The 22,112-nt window shown below is 34.3% G+C and overlaps 2 protein-coding genes across 9 annotated transcripts; one reads left to right on the forward strand and one right to left on the reverse strand.

Moving 5' to 3' along the window:
* Nucleotides 1-369: 369 nt before the first annotated feature.
* Nucleotides 370-14,927, forward strand: LOC113743213 (probable LRR receptor-like serine/threonine-protein kinase At1g56140). 8 transcript variants are annotated; one of them, XR_011814146.1, is made up of 24 exons: nucleotides 370-902; nucleotides 5,199-5,376; nucleotides 5,959-6,033; nucleotides 6,183-6,254; nucleotides 6,362-6,433; nucleotides 6,532-6,603; nucleotides 7,153-7,224; nucleotides 7,312-7,383; nucleotides 7,572-7,643; nucleotides 7,743-7,814; nucleotides 7,932-8,003; nucleotides 8,244-8,315; nucleotides 8,405-8,470; nucleotides 9,500-9,565; nucleotides 9,657-9,701; nucleotides 10,272-10,336; nucleotides 10,418-10,794; nucleotides 11,844-12,042; nucleotides 12,135-12,308; nucleotides 12,633-12,751; nucleotides 13,187-13,397; nucleotides 13,484-13,725; nucleotides 13,811-13,961; nucleotides 14,227-14,482. XR_011814146.1 is itself a non-coding variant. In XM_072048466.1 (24 exons), exons 1-24 carry the CDS (start codon nucleotides 731-733, stop codon nucleotides 14,248-14,250), a joined length of 2,802 nt encoding a protein of 933 aa, XP_071904567.1. In that variant the 5' UTR covers nucleotides 372-730; the 3' UTR covers nucleotides 14,251-14,482. The 8 variants fall into 8 exon arrangements, 6 of the variants coding, with proteins under 6 accessions (XP_071904567.1, XP_027126971.2, XP_027126969.2 ...); XR_003461041.2 differs by having other exon boundaries at nucleotides 14,412-14,482; XM_072048466.1 differs by having other exon boundaries at nucleotides 372-902; nucleotides 13,484-13,715.
* Nucleotides 14,928-15,480: 553 nt separating this feature from the next.
* LOC113687771 (uncharacterized) lies at nucleotides 15,481-16,581 on the reverse strand. The gene has a single exon (XM_027205303.2). It carries the CDS (start codon nucleotides 16,446-16,448, stop codon nucleotides 15,822-15,824), a length of 627 nt encoding a protein of 208 aa, XP_027061104.1. The 5' UTR covers nucleotides 16,449-16,581; the 3' UTR covers nucleotides 15,481-15,821.
* Between the last annotated feature and the right edge of the window lie 5,531 nt (nucleotides 16,582-22,112).

Below are 22,112 nucleotides of genomic sequence, written 5' to 3' on the forward strand. Positions count from 1 at the left end.
GGACGGAGGGAGTAATATATATAATATGAGTGTACAATTACAGAGACAGGTGTATTTAATGTATTGATATGGTGTATATAAATAAAATTTGTGAGCACAATAAAATTATGTAAATATCCTCATATAATGTAAAAAATACAAAACTAAACAATTATATGAAATTGCTAACCGAACCCCCAATCCCATTACCCACACATACGCATGCACATTGCGTCATGCATGCTAGTCGCCGCTGTGACGACTTCACCATGACAGCGATGAAGTTGGTGACCATTGAAGATAAGATCAAATTCAAGATGAACGCATTACATGAGTATTTATTTCACTTTTGTTCTCCCCCAAAATAAAAAGAAAAAAAAAGTATTTGACTTTTCTAACTATTTGACAAATTTTTTTTCCCTATGACTATTTGACGTTAACTGCCGCTTCCCAACTCAAATAATCCAGAATGAGCTGCTGCTGCTGCTGCTATTTCTTCTCACCAGATTCCTTTTCTTTACTGTTACTCTATAGATATTAGTTCCATATTAGTAAGGAATTTGTATCTACTATTACAGACTGCAGAGAGTCTTCCCTTCCCTCCCCAACTTCCCCAAAACTGCGAAACCGTAAATACAGGTGCAGATTCAACTTTTGTTCAATCTTCAGGATTCTGGCTGCCAAAGAGTAAGGAGTATATACTTGCTACAATAAGCAAAGTAGTTTGGTCTATAAGTTGTATGAATTGAATATGGGATCAGATGAAGGAGTACCGTTTTGGAGGCCGAGGGCGCCCCCGTCAGCGGCTGCTGTTTTTGTGGTTGTTGTTGTTGTATGCTCGTCGGTTACAAATCCGGTAGCAAGAGCCCAGAAGAATCAAACGCAGACTAACGCCACAAGGCCCACAGCTGATCCTTTTGAAGGTGATCCATTATAACTATTGTCATATTTTGTCTCTTGTCACGAGTATTGGTGATACATATTACACTACCACAAGTCCAATACTTGCAAATTTTGCAATCGATTATCTCATCTCTACTTCTCTTTTCTTATCAAGATTAATATTGGAGTGGCAGAGTATGCTTCTGGTAACTGCTGCAGCCTGCTATTTGTTGTCTATCATCCGGATTTGTCTGACCATAACATAGAAGGCCCACTTCCCCCCTTGAATCATGAAATCTCTCCTGTCTATGATAATTCTGTTTGGCACCCATATTTTTTGGCATGTTTTTATTATATAAGCTTTTTAACAACTTATAGTTACAAATAATTCTCAAAAACACTGCAAAGTTTTTAAAATACACACCCTAAAACACTTGAAACTACACACCCATTTTTTTTCCTATCACTACCACCTAACCATTTTCACTTCTTGTCATCAACGCCGCGTGTCACTGCCAGCAGATATCGCCGGCAGCCGGTACCAGCACCGGAGCTTCTTCTTTTTCTCCTTCTCTTTCATTCCCTCCCTCTTTTCCCCTCTTCCTCTCTGCTCCCTCCTCCATCCCTATCTCCCGCGACCTCATCCCTCCTTCACTGCCGGATCTGGACCAGATTTGGCTGGATCTAGTCCAGATCGCAGAACGAGCACGGGACGGGAGGGGAAGGGAAGAAAAAAGAAGAAGAAGGAGAAAAAATAAAGAAGCTCCGGCGGCATCGACGGGTGGCAGTAGCAAATGGAATTTGGCAGCGGTGGTTGGTGCTTGGAGTAGTGGCAGCGATTACGAGGAGGGAGAAGAGGGGGAAAGCAGAAAAAAAGAAAAAAAGGAAAATAAAATAAATTTTTTTTTCCTAAATTATATATTATAATAAAATATATATTATAATAAAATTTTAGACGAACATCCAAAAAATTTACCGTTCAAATGGACCCTATACTATAATAAAAATACTATAATTTGGTGATTTAGTAAATATCATTTGGTGATTTAGTAATTTAGTGTTTACCTTCAATGATATCCCTACCATTAATAAATAATAATATATTATGAAGCCAAATTCAATTGTCATTTCTTGATTTTTTTGAGGGTATTTGTTTATTATAAGGAAAGAATTTGGAGTACATTCAAATTTAAGTTGGAATTAGGTTAAAGTTGTTGTTTATATGGAAAAGAAATCTTCAAGCAATAGGATAACAAAAATTTCAAAACCCTTTTTGATGTGATGTAATATATGTGAAACAAAAATATAATTGAAAAATATGTTGACAACGTAAACAAATAAGAAAAAACAAACAATCCACTATCCATAGATTTGGAATTGGAACATAATTAATTTAAAGTAAATCTTATATATATTGACAATATATATATTATTATCGTTCGATTTATGAAATGTATGTAAAAGTTGAATTTTAAATTCAAAACTTGCATTGTTGTCATTCATTATTGTCATTCATCTAATGCGCTGATAATATATACACTATCAGTATAAGAAAGGTTAATTCATTTAACTTAATATTATTTGGAAAGGAACCATGGTGATAGAAACAAACGCAACTCCCTGAATTCACTAACTATTGCCCTAGTGCATTGGACTAACATCAGTTTACACCCCCTAATTTGTATTACCTTTTTACTTTGTACTCTAAACTCTTAATTTTAGACACTTTTCATCTTAAACTCTCAAATTTGTTCCATTTCAGTCCAATCAATAATTACATTCACAAAATTAACGAGATAAAAAATAGTACAAATTAATTATTGTGTACCATTATGCAATACCTTAGCTTTTTTTAATCACTTTCAATGCATTGTTTTATATGGCTTCAATCACTAATATAATTAGCAAAATTAATGAGATAAAAGATGATACAAATTAATGACAATGTTTTTTTTTTTTTTGTATAAAGCTGTGGTACCTTTTCACCACTTTCGGCACATTGTCGTTGATATATTGAGTCCTCTAAGCCATTAATTTTGCTAAATTTATCATTGATTGGATTTTAATGGGACAAATTTGAGAGTTTAGGAAACAAAGTATCCAAAATTGAAAGTTTAGAATACAAAGTGTTCCAAAATTAAAGTTTAGCGTGCAAAGTGAAAAATTGATGCACAAGTTCAGAAGTGCAAAGTGAGAAATTGATACACAAATTCAGGAGTGCAAAGTAGATTTAATCCGTAGTGCATTATATATTTTGAGCATCGGATGTATAGGAAATAGAAACCACATCATTGAAATAGATAGAAACGGCAACTCATGGATAGACAAGTCATTTTAGCATTGTAGTCATGAATATATTAAATGCCATTTTGATTTGGTAGTTTAGTGATTTAGGCACGTGTGACATCATACGTAATTTGTGGACTCATATAATCAAAGCTTGAATCTAAACCTGAACATAGTTAAATGCGTTAAGAGGTGACTGGGCATGGCCCCAGGTTTTTACACTGTTCAAATTTTCAATGTGTAAAAACTTGATTTCATTTTGGTGTTGCGTTCATGCGTTCAAAGAGGAACATAGATGTATAAATTAAGGTATTCTCTGTTAGTTACAAATGTGCATTGATTTGCGTTACTACGTCCTATGAATGAGAACAAGAACATAAGAATTGGGCTTGATTTCTTTAACAAAGGTGAAATGAAAATTACAAACATGTTAAGGGAAAAATAGGAAGTGATTCTTATGCTCAATCCGTGAAAAGCTCACTAGCATTCTAAGTAAAAACAATAGACTTATAGTCTTATACCCTCTAATAAAATTATTAAGATGTAAAAGAAGGGCTAATTCTAATGTCCTCTTTACTCATCTAAACATTTTATGCATTAATATCTTGTACAATTTACATTAATGATTGTACTAGATGTGCTGAATATAGGCTAATGTGACAATGTGAACATATGGTTTTCCAAATTCTTATGTGAAATTATCATGTATTTGATTCTTTAGTATTATTCTAAAGTCACTTTATTATTTTCTTTTGCACGAAGTGAAACAGTAGTCATATAAATGTTATGTAAAATTTTCAAACAAATAATTGATTGGATTTGTCCAATCAAAACATGCTAAGTTACATTATTTCAAAACATGACGTCATATTTCCATTTGGGTCAATATGTCTAGAATCAATATATACAAAAACTAACGGGTACTTGAATTACAAAACTACTAAAGAAAAGAAAAGCAAAAGGGAGAGAATTCGTACACAATAATTGTTAGATTTATCAAAGAACACAAGTTGATCCAACCTCAACAATTATGTTTCTTTTATACTTTAGTGTCTGCATTTCAAAATATGCATCTATCCAATAAATCTATCTATGAGTTACAAAACAACGTGAGAAACAAATACTCTCATGCTCTTTCTTTTTAATCCTTTCATCCCTCCTCATATCTTTTCTACCTACAATAGTCAAGTTCAGGATTTCTTTTTCTTTTTTTTTACCCTTTCATCCTTTCTCATGTTTTTTCCTTCCTCCAACTATCAAGTCCAAGATTTGACTTCTGAACCTGACAGCAGAACTTAAGAATTTTGTCTTGACTATTGAACTGTCCCCGATGGCTCACAAGGTAGAAAATTAGGACAACTTCAGTTTTGCAGTCTCATCTTGTTTTCCACTCAGTCATTAATCTACCATGCTGCCACCCAGGCACAGGAGATCGTCGCCACCTCCTGCTTAATTGTTTGTGGACCCATTATCGTAATTATACTAGCAATCTTTGATTATTATGCTAATAATAGTGCTCGTATGCCACTTTTAAAAAGTTCTATGCTTTGGTGTATACGTACACTAAATGTTTGCCACTCAGTTTTCTTTTATTTGGGGGCGTTTGTCTGTTTGGGAGAATCTGACTACAAATATGCAATAATTTCATTCAAATATACATTTGCATGTGTAGACCATGCAATCTTCTTTCGTATGGTGAAATGTTTGCACCCTTTTAAGATTTTTTTTTTTTGGTATCCTTTTCTGAGAAGAAAACTAGTTTTTATTATGTCCTAACATGTTGAAGGATTGCTGGGGATTCATGAATGATTTTAATTTAGTGTAAGTGAGAGGACTTGAATAATCGAACCTGAGACCTCCTTGAGACCTCTCATTTATGAGAACCATCGAACCCATCTCTTCTCCCTGCATGATTCTAGTTGGAACCAAGTAACCTTTGTAAAAACTCATTTTTTTTGAATGCTTGAATTGATTACTTTAATTTCCGCTCCAAACTCTAGCTATTAAGCTTAGAATTTGCAAATTTACATATATGGTGATCTGCACTGCAGCAATGGCCGTGAATTCCATCTTTCAGAAATTGGGGGCACGAGCAACCCCTGATTGGAATATTAGCGGCGAATTATGCAGTGGAGTGGCCATCGGCAACACAGACATCCAAACCTTCAACCCTGGCATCAAATGCGATTGCTCTTACAACAAGGGTACTCTATGCCACATCACTAGATTGTGAGTAACACCTCATTATCCTACTATACTGGCAAGGAAATTAATTTTGTGGACTAACCTTCTCTCCATTGCATTGTAGAGATCTCCACTCCATTATATTCCAATAAAATTAAGTTAAAAATTATTTTCAAAAATCAACATCGTTCAGAATATATTTCATTAATTGTGTTAGCTCTATACAAAATTTCATTAGAAATTGACCAAGTTTTACTGTCTGATTAATCGTTGCAAATTTTTTACAATTTTATCCATTTTTCACTGTTCAAATATTTCCTGTAAATTGAATATTAAAATATTTTTCAAAAAATATCATTTTTTAGTATGTTGATCTGGAGATGAAAAGAAAACTAATCACATAATTTTTTAACATTGCATAAATTTATATATAAATAAATGGAGGGACCAGGAGAGAAATCCAATGGAGATGATCCTAACCCAAATTTGTACATCTTCAAGCACTTGATTGTTAACCATATATTCTTTAAAGAATTTTAATGCTCGAAACGAGTTTTTCTTTCGTTCTTTCTTTTTGTTCCAATTGAATTCTTCTTTTATTGACGTAACCACTGTTAATCATGCAAGCAGGAGGATTTATGCATTGGATGTCGTCGGAGACCTCCCAGATGAGCTCTGGAATTTGACTTTCCTTATGGATTTGTGAGTTAACTCTCATTTCTATATTTGCTGGCCACTTGAAGTATACTAGTATTATTCTTCATAGTGTTAGTTCAAGACGGTCACAACTTACAAGTCCCCACCCACTTGGCGCCTTATACAATACGAGTTTTCCTTCTCTTATATTCCAGAAATTTGGGACAAAATTACCTTACAGGTCCGCTACCTCCATCCATTGGCAGGCTGACTAGGATGCAATACCTGTAAGTCTATGCCAATTCTTGTGCTTGTGTATTTATAGCTGATCTAAGCTTCCATCGCCACGTTATCCAGGTTAAAATTTTTGACTCACCTGGTTTGATATCACTAGGAGTGTCGGCATAAATGCATTATCTGGAGAACTTCCTAAAGAACTTGGGATGCTAACGGACTTAAGATCATTGTAAGACATTCCCAAAATCACTGTGTTTCTGAGCAAGCATGTTCACTCAAGTATATATATTTAGTGAACTTTTAGCATGAATTGTTTGACATTTGTAGGTCATTTAGCACAAACAACTTCTCTGGTTCTTTCCCCAATGAACTTGGGAATTTAACGAGGCTGACACAACTGTAAGTTTTTGTGAATCAGTAGTGAGCATAGATTCCTATGCTGCATTTTGATAGAAATAATTGACAAAATAGTTTGTCTAGCATGTCCCATAGCACTACAATACTGAGAAAAAAACATTTATATATATCTCTCCAGATTTCAGGGTATCATGTTGTTAAGTTTGAAATCTATATCATTTTGTGGCAAAATTTATCATGAAACTTGTTTCTCCCCTTCAAATCAACTCCATTTATAGTACATTTAACCAACTCTTCCCCCAATAGGGTAATGGCCCTCCGGGTCAAGCAAATCCCTCCTTTTACATGAAACAATAAGGGAGCTCTTAGAGTGATTTTAATGTTTTGGCATATGACTTCTACTCAATAGCAGTTGCTTTCCTAAATCTTGAGTCCTTCCAGATGACCTTGATCCTATCATGGAAAAACCAAAATTATTGGCACTATGCAACTAGTTTGTGCAGTTATTTTGATAGCTCTGGAGAAACAAAAATTCTTGGAACTATGAAACCGGATTTTTTGACATGCTCATGGAGTTCATATCTTGTGCAGTTATTTTGATAGCTCAGGAGTTAGCGGTGCTATACCTCCAACATTCGCAAAATTGCAAAGCCTTGTTACAGTGTAGAAGCTCCTGTTTCGAATGCTCTGTGCTTTGTACTTGTTCTTTTATAATCAAATCAATTCTTAGAAGGTCTTTCTGGTTTCTAGATGGGGTTCGGATGCTCGACTAACTGGCCAGATACCTGACTTCATAGGAAATTGGTCACAGCTTACTACCCTGTGAGGCAACATTTAAGTTCGTTTGTCCATTTAACTGGTCGCACTTCAATTTTTACCATTTTTAATTTGTATTTATATAATCTTCATTATGAAAGGATGCTATACAGCGTCAAGTCTGACTTTATATGTATCTGTGGGTTTTCTGTTGGATAATGTCTAATGAGCCAGACGGGAATATATGTTTGCAGAAGGTTCCAAGGAAATGCTTTTCACGGTAGAATTCCATTGTCATTTTCCAAGTTGACATCCTTAACGGACTTGTGAGTTTACGGTTTTGTTATTTTCCACCCTTGATTAACTTTTCATAATCATTTTGTTATTGAACTAATAATTGAAATATCCGTGTACATGACATGCAGGAGGATAAGTGATCTCTCTAATGCAAGCTCCTCTTTGGACTTTATCAGGGATATGAAGTCTTTAAGCACCTTGTAAGAAATACAAAACAGCTGTCGAATCTAATGAAAAGTCGAGAATTTCTATTAACGACTTTCTGGTTTGCAGTTTTAGAGGTTCGTGTACTCTAAATTGTGCTTTTTGCTCTGCAGAATTTTGCGAAACAACAATATTTCGGGTTCTATTCCTCCCAACATTGGAGAATATCCGAGATTACAAAGGCTGTAAGTTCTTTTGCTAATTGAATCTTCAAATCTTTAAGATGGCAGTTTATGCGCTTAACATGGCTTACCTAATGTTGAACCCGGGATGTCGTTATTTGAAAGCCCTGAACACATATCTAGAAACAGGGTCTCCAGATTCACTCAACAGGCAACTCTCTAGATTTAGAAGTTAATCATACAGTTGACACTGTTTGCCAAACATTCATACTATTTTGCTATTCTATTTTAAATACTTTTCAGGGATTTGAGCTTCAACAATCTGAGTGGACGTATTCCAGACTCACTTCTCAATCTTACTTCTCTCACTCATTTGTAATACATCCCCTAATTCTTACAGTCTTATTTTTAGAGTCCCTTTATCTAAAAAGTTCTCCCTGAGTATCATCTTTTATCATCTTCAGATTTCTTGGTAATAACAAATTTACTGGCTCCCTGCCTTCACAAAAGAGTGAGGTTCTCCAGAATATGTAAGTACTCTTAATAGCAGTGCATTTTATAAACTCAATTCTTATGCTATTTCTGAAATAGTTCTTGAGTTGTCAACGTTTCTCAATAGTATGGCGGTATACAATGGATGAAAAAGAAATACTCGAAGCTTTGGCTTTGAACAGTAGCATTGAAAATCATTTTGAGCAGTTGTTTCAAAAGCATGCGTCCTATACATAGCTGCAATCTCAAAGTTCAGAGTTGCAAATAGTATAGTTTTTAGCGGGAAATTAGTTCTTAGATCTGATGCATTGTTAGATTAGTCAGCAACTAATTTGTTTATACTCTCAGTTCGGGTAAAAGGTCCTACATAGGTCAATCAATGTGTTCTTGTATTTATATGTCCGTTTCCAGTCTTCATGTTTCTAAGGACTTGAAAACAAAAGTATTGTTGGGATTAGTTTTAGTATTCGCACCAATACCTTACTTCTATAGGTCTGAAAGATGATAAAAGAACCAGCTGACCCAATTTTTTTTAGGAGTAATAATTCTCACTCTCCTTGAGAACTCATTGAAGGAAATTTGTATTCAAACTATTGTTACTCACTAGTAATAATCCTTATGGGGTGTTGTTGGCTTTCATTCTTCTGCAGGCAATTTGAATTTCTCTGCATTTTTCTTTTCCAGTTGAGGAGATATCCAAAGTTCCTTGTTGGGAATAGAGAAATTGTTTTTCAAACCAAACAAAATTAGGAAGGAAGGAGGTTAACTTTTCTGGTTTAGCTATTACTTCTCTAGTTAATACTTTCCGGGGCATTTAATGTGCACCAGTTTTCCACTCCCAAGAGTAACAACACGAGGTTTGATTAAAACCATATAGTCTGAATGAAAGAAAGAAATTACATTACTGGGTTAGTTATACTCAATTAGCATGGTGTGCATTGCAAAAGCTTTCATGTGATACTGTAAAATACTTTTATGATCATACTTGCAAGAAATGATCTGAAGTGTCTGTCTGCTACACAAAGATATATGTTCTTAACATTCACAAAATGAACTATTTGCTGCAGAGACCTTTCATACAATGAATTATCTGGGGGCTTCCCTTCTTGGGTCAGTGGTCAAAACTTACAACTGTAAGTATACATATAAACAACAAGGAGTATACTTCTGCTTTAGTTTTTGAGTATCGAACTAACATATAAGTGTGTTTGGTTTTCATTGTAGTAATTTGGTGGCCAACAACTTCACATTATCAGATTCAAACAGCAGGTGAATGCAGGAAATCACTGTAGTCATAGGCATATTACTTTTAAAAAAAATGAATTATCATGACTGAAAACTTATGTTTCTGTATAAATTCTCGTAAGTCTTTGCAGTAAATTTGTATTAAGTCGAGACATCTTTTAACATCTGACTGGTAGATGTTTAAAAAGATACATTTGTCATGAACACCGACTGTCCAGTTTTATTAACACTTCTGGCATGAGCTTGATCACTTATCAGGGATACTGGTTGCATGAATTAGCATTCAATCTGTCTTCTGGACTAGAATTGCAAAAATATGCCATATTGGAGGAAGTGTGTTAATACCATGATAAGCAAATTGCATTCGTCTCAACAGATTATGACTTTAAATTTATAACTCATAACTGATTGACACGTGATCAACTTGAGAAACCTGAGAAAGAACCCAAAAAAGGGCCCCAAAAAAAGAATTGGATGTTTGGTAATTAGTGTGAAGTTACTAATTAGATGGGTATGCTATACCTTACCGTTTTCTATTCCGTGTATCTTTTGGTATGTTGCTGTATCTGACCAGCATCTTTGTGTTTCCTTCAGTAGTCTGCCATCAGGATTGAACTGTCTTCAACGGAATTTCCCATGCAACCGAGGAGTTCCAATCTGTAAGTAAAATCTGAATGATGTTGTGAATTATTACAAATCAATTATCAGACTTTTAGAAATCGTTCTTTGTTGGTTTGCAGATTACAACTTCTCAATCAGGTGTGGAGGTCCATCAATAAGGTCTGCTAATGGGATTTTGTACGAGGCAGATAATGCAACTTTTGGTCCAGCAACTTACTATACAACGAATACACAGAGATGGGCAGTCAGTAATACTGGTCTGCCCGCTGATGCCAGCAATCCATATTACAGATCCTCCTCTTCAAGTCAGTTCACAAATACTTTGGATTCAGAGCTTTTCCAGACTGCACGTATGTCAGCCGGATCGCTGAGATACTATGGCTTGGGCCTGGAGAATGGTAACTACACAGTGAAACTCCAGTTTGCAGAGTCACAAATTCTAGATACTAAAAGTTGGATGAGTCTTGGAAGGCGTCATTTTGATATATATGTCCAGGTCTGTATTTTATTATGCTTGGAATTAAAAGTACAGTAACTAGATTTTTTCAGTAGACCTGCAATGTACGTTAATTTATCATCACCAGCGAGCAAAGCATGTGATGCTTCTTGTTACCATAATCCTATAAGTTCAGCTATACTTGTGAGTCTAAGGTCAACAGTCATCATTAAGCCTGACTCTTACCATGCATCTGTGGCTGTGTCATTTGTAAATATGGAATGATCTTGATTGCTATATTTGGCGTGGGTGGTTGTTACCGTGTTATTGTCGATGGGCACAAGTGTGACATCTGTATTCTGGAGCCATCTTTTCTAATATATGCATTGAACTTCATCATGTATCATTCATTGTTTGGCAAGTTCTCTAATTTTTAATTTCAGCATAAAAGTGCTCTTTTATTATCCATCCAAATTCCGGACAAGACCAAATATTAATGATTAACTTCTGGATCATTACTTTCAATTTACGTACCGAATCTATGATTTACATGCTATCTTATTGTATAATATCCAAAAGTTTTTACTAACCGTCCTTGGTTTCGGTTTAGGGGTGTGCTTCTCCTCAATCGGCTCAGAGCGCTTGAACTCCTAAGACTAAAAAGAGTATTTATGGATAAGTTGTGCCTGAAGGGGGTGCTAGATTGTACCGTTAGCAAGGAGGATGGATTCATTACTTTAAAGCTAGAAATGAGCTATAAACCACGATTAAGCAAATTCAACATAGAATTATTTTTTATTCCTTTTTCTAATTGTGTAGTGCATTATTAGTTTGTTGTTCAACATTGCTATCTTAACTGATATACCTTTCAAAAACTTCATTCATAATTGATGGGGCAACTCTTTCTTGATGCCTTTGTTAGCTGGGTTATGAATTTGATCAATAACATGTTTCACAGTATCACATGCGCTCAGTAGCTGCAGACATCTTTTATGAAGTGATATATATGGTTCATTTGTGATGCATTATTCTTTTCTGTACATGAAATTTTCCTTTCCTATTGAAACTTTGGTTGATTTGTTTTGACTTAAGCTGTCAGCGGATTTCAGGGGAATCGAGTGTGGAAAGATTTTGACATAAAAAAAGAGGCTGGAGGACGTTCTTTCACTGCCGTTCAAAGGGAATTCACAGCTTATGTGTCTGAAAACTATCTTGAAGTCCATCTATTTTGGGCCGGAAAGGGGACTTGTTGTGTTCCTACTCAAGGTTCATATGGACCTTTCATCTCTGCAATCAGTGCAATCCCAGGTAAATGTGATTTGTGAGATTTTTTGACACATTTTGCTTGATTCTCTAAGTATTGAATCCAAATTCACAAAAAAATCATGCTGTTTCTACAGATTTCAATCCCACCGTTAGTAATAATGCTCCCACTAGAAAGAAGAAAAGCACTGGAAGCACTGGTCTGATTGTGGGGATCGTAGTTCCCATAGGAATTGCAAGCTTTTTGTCAGTTTTTGCTGTGTACTTTTTCGTTCAGAGAAGAAGAAGGCACCAGGCTTTTGAGGAAGAAGGTAAGGAAAGAAAGCCATTGATTGGGTATCTTTTTAAAGTATGAAGACATCTTCTTGTTTGCTTGCATTGCTTTTAAAAGCCTGTATCCACTGGCCGTTAGCGTAGATTGCGTAAATTATTAAATGTGGTTCAATATCAAAGCGTATCCGTGGGAATTCTGCTACATAGCCATATTATCGTCATCTATATGAATATTAGGAACCATAACATATCACTATTATATGTCATTACAGAAAATGCTTGAGCAATTTGATACTTATGAATTGAAACTGTTTATCTTGGCATTTTATAAACGACAGAAAAATTTTCTGTTAAATTTGTAGAGTTCTTGGGGATGGAAGCCAGGCCATACACCTTCAGTTATGCAGAGCTAAGAGCTGCGACAAATGACTTCCATCCTAGTAACAAACTTGGAGAGGGAGGATTTGGTCCTGTCTTCAAGGTAATTCTTTCTTCTAATTAAATCCATGATAAAGCTAGAGCACTTCAAATTGCATGAAACAAATATTACCGACGTATAAATCCATAAAATAAGGGGACAGGGTGAGGAAGCTGAATGGTTGGCTGCTAGCACTGCCTAGAATCTGCTGCCCTGTCTGGTTCTTGCTGCTCAATAGCTGCTGCCCCAAACATTTGTTGTTTTTAACATGCTCTTCTCATATTACTTCAGATAAATGAAGGCAGGCAATGGCGCACTGGTATAATTAGGTATCAGAGAATAGAAAAGTTAGCTCGTAGAGCATATATGATTGAATATGAATTACGTTTTCAATAGTTACAAGACAATTTGAGCTCAAGTAATTGTTAATCTTGCCCAACAAAAGAACGTCATATGCCAATCTATTAGATTAGCCATGTACTTTGTGGTGATCAACAGGGAACACTTGAAGATGGCAGAGTTGTCGCTGTTAAACAACTCTCTGTGGCATCCCACCAAGGAAAGAGTCAATTTGTGGCAGAGATTGCTACCATATCTGCAGTGCAGCATCGTAACCTTGTGAAATTATATGGCTGTTGCATTGAGGGAAATAAAAGACTGCTCGTTTATGAGTATCTTGAGAACAAGAGTCTTGATCAAGCATTATTTGGTACGTAAAAGAATTGTATTGATGCAAATTGCTGCCTAAGTGCTTTTACTTTTCGAACGTAACAGTTTTGCTTCAATGGGGGGCAGGAACTAATAATCTACACCTTGACTGGCCTACCCGATTTGACATATGCCTTGGAGTGGCAAGGGGTCTAGCCTACCTTCACGAAGAATCTCGACTTCGAATAGTGCACAGAGACGTAAAGGCCAGTAATATTCTACTTGATTCTGATCTAAACCCCAAGATTTCAGACTTTGGCTTGGCTAAACTTTATGATGACACAAAGACACATATAAGCACGCGTGTAGCGGGCACAATGTATGAGATTGTAAATTCATAATGACCTTTCATGTTGTTTTCAGCAATTTGTACTTCAATGTTAACTACTAATGCCTCTTTATGGCTGAATGTAGAGGCTATCTGGCACCAGAATATGCCATGCGTGGACACCTCACAGAGAAGGCTGACGTGTTTGGATTCGGAGTTGTTGCTTTGGAGATTGTCAGTGGAAGGCCAAACTCTGACTCGAATTTGGAGGAAAATAAGATATATCTTCTAGAATGGGTACTGATCTTTTTTAGAACATTCTAACTCTACTCATATTGCTTTAGTTGGTAAGGGTTGTGTGCTATTCCTCCTGCAACCCCAAACATTTAGAAACAGTTTGATGTTGAAATATACAGAAGATATAGATGATATTGGTGTTCGATTCACGAATCAGAGCCATTAAACTAACTAAATTGTTGGATGTCTATCATGAAGTTTACTGACAACTACTGTCAAAGTTTGAATATAACTTGTCCAACAACTGGAATTTTGGCTTTGTCAGGAAACAACACAATTTGGATTCTAAAACTGTGACTGCTGCCTTGAGGGTCTCACAAGCATCTGCATTAAAACCATATTTTAGCCTTTACTACTATACATATTACCCTTGGCTTTTTTGTTTAGTATTATTTGTTTCTGCACTTCTTGAATTTGCTTTGGTTGGTTTTGCATGATTCACTCCTTCAGGCCTGGAACTTACATGAAAATGACTCTGAAATCGAGTTGGTTGACAGTAAATTAGTTGAATGTGATGAGAATGAAGTTAAAAGAGTGATAGGTGTGGCTCTCTTGTGCATACAAGCATCTCCAGCTTTACGGCCTTCTATGTCACGTGTGGTGGCAATGCTTTCTGGGGATACTGAGGTAACCACAGTCACTACGCGGCCTGGATACTTGACTGATTGGAAGTTTAGGGATTCAACAAGCTTCATCAGCAGCAATGAAAAAACATCAGGATCTAATAGCCGCAGCTTGGGAGCTGAGCAAATTTATTCCCCTGGAAATGCTGAAGAACCCATGATTTCTGATATCCTTGGTGATGGCAGATGAGAAATGACATATGTATTTGTTGTATGTATAGAGAGAGAGAGGCAGAAAGAGTTTACACTTGCTAGCACCATTCATTAAATCAACATTTCCAAAATGAATGGACTGTTCTGTGTTTTTCATAACATATGATTGCATTTCGGGTTGGTTTTCCTAGTTTGGATGGGCTTTTCCGGGGACCTTGATACTTTCCTTTAGAGATCTTCGTTGTGCATCGTGATGCCAAGTAAATAACTAAGATATACCAGTTCCGGTGGTACATTTATTATTGAAAGGAGCAATAGATACAGAAATTCATTCTAGCGTGTGATAAAATTGAGTTTAATTTTCAACCAGACTATTTCAAATTCCATTTCCTTTTTTTTGTTTCCTTTTTGGGCTTTAGCTTTCTGTGTGTGCGTGTTGTGATGTCAAATTCGTCCGACTCAACCACAAATTTAGGTGAATTCAAACTAATGAAGCTTACAAGTTCTACAAGATAAAATGATTATTTTGTGTTTCCAAAAGAACATTAGCTAGTAACAAAGTTGAGAATTAGTATTAGCTTCTTCAAAATGTATACAATGTTGAATGTTTTCAAGATTGAAATTCTTACCCAAATGATATTCCATGTTTAAATGCTGTTAGTATAGAGAACTAATATTCAGATAATTCGTTTTTGGGCCTTGCTTGAACTGTAACTTCTGGAAATGGATAGCACAAAGAAATATTTATTCTGCAAATATAACCAAATAATCCCAAATTAACAGAAAGCAGAACGGAGGATTCTGCAGCTTTCATCCATCCACACCACCCAAGCCAAAACTCTAGCGGTATAACTTTTTGGTTTCTAAAGCTTCTAACGTATATTCCATCTACACTACCAAAGTTGAAGGAAAAGTAAAGAAAGATACTAAACAAAAGACCAAAAAGAAGAGAGAGAGAGAGGGGGGGAGGGTCATTTCCGTATTCTGAAAATCTGGCAGTAGACTGTAGAAGCTCTTGATCCAGTCCTGCTCTTCCTCTTATGGCACCCCCTCGCCTGCCCTGCTTCGGATTGGAAACTTGGAATTAGTAATTGCACAAAATGACTCTCGTGAGAGCAATGACCAAACAAGCCACGGTGAAGAAGAAGAAAGAAACAAAGTCCCTAGATGACCATTTCCTGACGGCTTTAGAGGATTCAACCCTCAAACTCTTAGCCCTCCTCAGCGCGTCCACTTCTTTCAACAGGTCAAATTCAACCCCTTTCTTCTTCAACTCCTCAACGCACTTGGCCAGCAATTTGCAGTCCTCTTTTTCCCTCTGCAGAAGCTTCTCCAGATGGCCTTCCACGTCAGTCTTGTACCTGACAGCCCATATGATCCCAAGAGAGCAGAGGAGGGAACACAAAGATGGGATCCAAGACCTGCGGCAGAAGGGGCCCCGGCCTCCTGCGGAGGAGGCAGCGCTGAAGAGAAGGATGAGGGCAGTGGAATGGAAGAAAAAGAAGAAGCAGTAGAGTTGGGTGATTTCTTTGCGGACGGAGTCAATTTGAGTCTCCTTGAGGGCTATTCTGTGGAGGATTAGCTCTTCTTCCCTCAGCCATTGCTTGAGGAGAAGCTTGTGAGTTGGGGTCTCGGCGATCTGGTGAAGCGGGTGAAGGGGCTTCGATTCCATGATTGAAGTTGACGAGGTGTTGCTCTGATGATCAACCATTGTTGAAAATTTTTCTTGGAGAAGGCTGTGGGTAAATATTATCTGCAGATATGAACTGAGAAAAGTGAGGGTGGCGATTAAGCAGAGTGAGGAGTAAAGAGGAGCGGGCGATATTTTTGTCCAAACGGTCTACTTTTGGGTTTTGAATTCTAACGGTCCAAAATTACGGATCCGCAGAAATTGGGAGGCTTTCGGCTACAACAGACAAACAAATCCTATCCGTCCATACTCTATTGAAACGTTGATAAATCCTATCTGGTAATCGTTAGATGGGAGGTATAGTACGTCAGCCAAAACGATCCAAAGAATATGGAGACCGGTCTTTTGAGTGGAGAAGGACAACTTGACTTTACAGTGAAGAATGGACTTTTTTTTTTACTGTTTCCCCGCGCGCGTCCAGGTTGATGTCACGTTATTTGTAAAAAAAATTCTTTACTTGTATCATAAACTAGAGGTACCTCGGCTGTACGTTGCACAGCCAGGGCTCTCTAAAATATTAGTTAAATATATAGTAACAAATATTTTAGTACATAATGAATAAAAATATAGAAAAAAAAGTAAGTATAAAAACAATTAAAATTTGCTGTGAAAAGAAATTTCATATATAAAGTTAATCCCAATTTATTGTAATTTGGAAAAAGAATTTTTAACCAATATTATGTGTACGTAATGATACCAAAAAAGAAAAGAAAGCAAATCCATTATGAGTGCATTATCGGTTTAATAGCAGCATAGTTTTAGTTGTAATTAAATAAAGAGTAGTCATAATATTTCTAACATTTTAATAATTAGAAAAAATATAGAAAGCCACAAAAACCTGTCACTATCTTCAACATCAATAAAAAAAAAATACAAACTTGCATATTTTTCTTTCTTTTTTGAGAGAAAGAGCGAGTCAATCTATCCATTTAAATCATGTCTAATAGCATTACAAATAGATAAAAACATTATCTAACCAAATAGTTATAGAATACGTATAGCAAGTTTAAATAAAAACATGAATTGCCATATTTGTAAATCTACATATGCAAATTCGAATCCAACAATTTGTTTGATTGCAAATATGTCTTCTTAATCAAAATAGAATTTTCTAATAATATTTTGTAGAGTGACACTCTAAGCTAAAAGCCTCAATACTAACTTCCCACCAAATGCATTCCTTTGAAAACTGCAATTGTTTTAGCTAGTCAAATCGACAAAATATTATTAACTTCTTTAGCCAAATAGTAATGATATGTCCAGTTCTATGCCTAACAATCATCTCAAACTCTAATTATATTATCTATCATTATGGGCAATAGAAAGGAATACGAGTACAAAGTCATATAGAACCAGTTTAAGTAAAAGATTCTGAAATCTAATTTTGCACTTCTTTTATTTCCAAGCTATCATTTGTTAAAATTAAAACCATGAAAATAAACTACCTATTATGGATACAATAGTCATTCACAATGTTGAATGAAGAGATATAAAATATTGTCTTCACATTCTAAATTGCTAGCCCCAACAATTATTTTACCCGTCATCCATCTTATCCAGTTTATAAGCACTTTTCACAATTAATAAACTTTATATAAATTAAAACATAATTACCTATCCATAAATTAAGAGATTCTGGTTAATTTTTAACTTAATAGGCATCATTTTTTTCTTCCTGATCATCGTTTACCTTGGATTTTCATTTATTAGATTTTTTTCTCCTCTACTGTAGTACTATCACCCTATTATCAAATAACAATTTTAATAAATAAAAAATTAGAATTAGAATGAATCTGCATAATGGTGTTATTTATTTTATGAGGGAAAAGTAGTTACAATTCTTTCATTGTTAGCCTAAAAATTCTTCATGTAATCACCACCCGTCTTGTTGTCAGCCTTTTCCAAAAATAAAAAGATCAAAAAGTAGTTTCAGAATAAATAAAATATAAAAAACTAAAAAAAATGTTTCTTTAGATTTGGGGAAAAATATTCACAGCATCACATACCTATTTTGGGCAGAAAGAAAGTCAGATGAAGAAGAAATAGGTGAGAAAAACAATAAGCAAAGGTTGCTGATCAAGACGCAAAAAATGACAAAAAAAAAATCAAATAGTATATACCAAAAGAGACATTAAAAGTAGAAGATTATGAATCATAATTATTGGATTATGGAAGAAAGGAAATATCAAATCCATTCTTGATCTCCGATAATGAAATCATTCATTTAGTTAATTATGGACAAAAATGAAAGAAAATGCATCAACTAATCCAATAGAGAAAAAATAGAATAAATGATTAATTAGGATGATAGGGGAAAAAATGGAGTACAAAGTGGAAACTAAATAACAAACCTGCAGTGTACATGAGGATTTGTTTAATTATCTTTAATTAAAAAGGAGAAAGGAAATAAAGTGAACAAAAGAAAAGACAAAGCAAAATGAAGAAAAGAAAAGGAATGGGCCATATGTCAATGAGAGGGATCCATTTGGCAATCATTGGAGTTGCTATAGTAACTCCACTTTCTTCTTATATAATAGGTAGATATTTTTAATTTATTTAATTTATTTTTTATTTTATATATATCACATTATAAAAAAAATTAAATTAATATTCTAAAAAATATTTCAAATAATTTCCTATTCAAACACACTTTTCATGACAAGTGATTTCTCGTGTTTTAGATATTGAGATAACAACTTGACTTTTCTTGAATTTAAGCCCAAGATGTATATGGCAATATTAACTGAAGTTAGTGAACAACACGATTTCATGATTCCAAGGCAACACAGACATTAAATGAGCTGGAATTTGAGGCGAATCTAGGGTCCGTTTGTTTTGGGTGAAAATGTTTTCCAGGAAAATATTTTCCTAATTTCCCGTGTTTGGATGGACAAAAGTTACTAAAAACATTTTCCTATGTAAAATATTTTCACTCATCTTATGGAAAACAACTTCCCTTCCAAACTTACTGAAGTTGTTTTCCGAAATGCATGTATCCCGCCTGTAGCATGTTCCAAACTTACTGAAAACATCTTGTAGTATGTTCTTTTTTTTTTTTAGTGTAAACAGGAGGACTCGAATCCAAGATCTCTTCCTTACACTCCCTCCCCGTACCACCCAACCCAACCCAACCCAACCCTCCCCCTAGTATATTCAAAATAAAAAAAAAAAATCTCATCCTGCTCATCCTATGCTAGTAATTAATTATGTATAATAAGGACATTCTTTTCTAGAGAAACTTTCAGCAGTGAGAGTGCAAGATATATGTCACAATAAGCATTACATGTGATTGATATTTGACACTAAATGGCCAGCAATTTGTTTATTGCTTAAGGAGATATTTTTTTATTCATATATACATTTCTCCAAGATTTTTTAAAGTTAAACAATGAGATAAATTTTCTTATTTTGCATGGGAAGAAGTATGTAGTTATAATGTGTAAAAAGTAAAGATATAGATAAAAGTGAAAATATTTCAAAAGTTAAACAAACACCAGAAAAATGAAGTAAGAAAATATTTTCAATAAGCTAACCAAACACCTGAAAATGATGAAAGGGAAATGATTTTCATGGAAAATTACTTCCACGGAAAATATTTTCCCAAGGAAAACATTTTACTTCCAACCAAACAGACCCCTAGTGCTCTTGAATTCCGCTATGTCCAATTTTCTTTACTTTTTTTTCAAACAAATTTCTTTTAGTTTGTTCCTTACACTATTCTATTTCAGATTCAAGTAATAATACTAAACTAGATCTTTTTTTGTATTTTTCCTTAGATTATTTTTTTGGTAAACCATTTTTTTGGGTAGCTTCTTTTTTACAAAAATTTATTGGATTACATCATAAACACGTTCTTTTTATTTTTTCAATCATATTTTTATCTCGCATACATCATACTACAAAAAGTGCTATAGTGTTTTTTTGAAAAATTATTCCAAATAATCTTCTACACAAACACAAACTTATTAAAGATCTTGGGCACAAATGAAATTGTTATAGTATATATACCATCAGTCAAAAGAAAAGTGGTTTATATCTTCAACATATATGATATTATAATCCATATTACTTAGAAAGTAGGAATAATTTCAGAAAAAATTACACTTACCTGCCTTGGTATAGTAAAATACCTATAATACCCTCCACTTGGTAGACAATTTTAAATTTAAGACAATAAATTTACAAAACCCAAAAAAAATCTATTTTTCCGTCTGTTGTCTATTTTCTCCCTCTCTTTTCTAGTTAATATAACCTCTTTTTATCATCTTTATTTTGTGAATATTAGTAAATTGAAATTACAAAATCAACAAAGGAAGTAGATTATCTGTCAAACTAGAAAGAAATAAAGAGATCGAAATGATAGGGAAATAAATAATGAAATTGATGATTAAAATAGGAAGAAAAACTAAAGATGTGGAATTTGTCATATTTTGTTTGTTGACAAGAAAACCTTATATAAAATGTCAATAATTACATAGGGATTTCTTTCATTGGATTAGAAATTTTTTTTTATTATTTTATTATGGAGGTAGAATTTATTCTCCACATTTGAGATATTAATATTATTAAGGCCATAAGAAGGTTGTAATGGTAGTTCTAAGTCAGATTAACTTGTATTGAAAAGGCATTTGAGCATTGATATTTAATTTTGGGGTATAAAATTGGCTGTCAATGAAGGTTGTGTGCGTTTTTATCCTTTTTTTGTGACAAGTATTGATATTGTATATGTAGTTTGGAATCTTTTGGATGGTCATTTGGTTTTAGAACTTATACTTGGATGATTGTTAGAGATTAGACTTGTTGATTTGTTCAAAGTGTAGAAGAAAATGATTGATTATTCTATATTTTTCTTCCTTCGTTTTGTACAAAAGGGCAATTTAGGATTTTTGTGAGAAAATCTTTTTTGTTGGACCTATGTTGTTACTAAATAGTAAAAATGGGGAAGATATATGTAATTTTTAAAACCTAAGGGGAGCTCTTTGTAATTGTTAAAAACCTCATGGTAGGTTTGTGAAATTATCTTTAGAAAGTACTCATGCGTTGAGCGCTTAAGAGTTTGTTTGGGATTGTAGTGGTGTTGTTAAGAAAAAAGGTATTTTTTTTGTGATAAAAGTACTTTTTCGGTGCTTAGTAAACATTATTTTGTAACTTTAGGATTACAGGTTTTGGTCTCAAAAGCAATTCTAGCCAAAGCTAAAATTTTGGTGGTTTTAGAATAAGTTTTGTATTTCAAAAAATAATTAAATGTTGATAGTAAAAGAAATCATTAAATTAAAAAAATTCAAAGTTACATGTTATCTACCATAATAAGCACTTATGCGCATATGCATCCAACAATATGATTAAACACTTAACAACTATTTTTACCAAAAGTTCTATTATATGAAATGCCTTTTTAATAAGCCACCGAGTGCCTTCTTTGGAATGGGGCAATTTATCCAACAGAGCTTTAGTCAAAGTACTTAATTAAATGTTTAATCATATTATTTCGGGTGCACACTTGCATAATATTTATTTTTTAATTGATAATATATAATTTTGAATTTATAAAACATCGTTAACTTTAAAATTTATGATGATATGTTTAAAGTTAATTTCTTATTTTTTATTAACATAAAAGCTATTGTTAAAAAATTGTGAACTTTCGGTAAAACTGCTTTAATGGGCAAAAGGTCTACTAATAAA

The sequence above is a fragment of the Coffea arabica genome, chromosome 5e (assembly GCF_036785885.1).
Source record: "Coffea arabica cultivar ET-39 chromosome 5e, Coffea Arabica ET-39 HiFi, whole genome shotgun sequence".
Taxonomy (NCBI): Eukaryota; Viridiplantae; Streptophyta; class Magnoliopsida; order Gentianales; family Rubiaceae; genus Coffea; species Coffea arabica.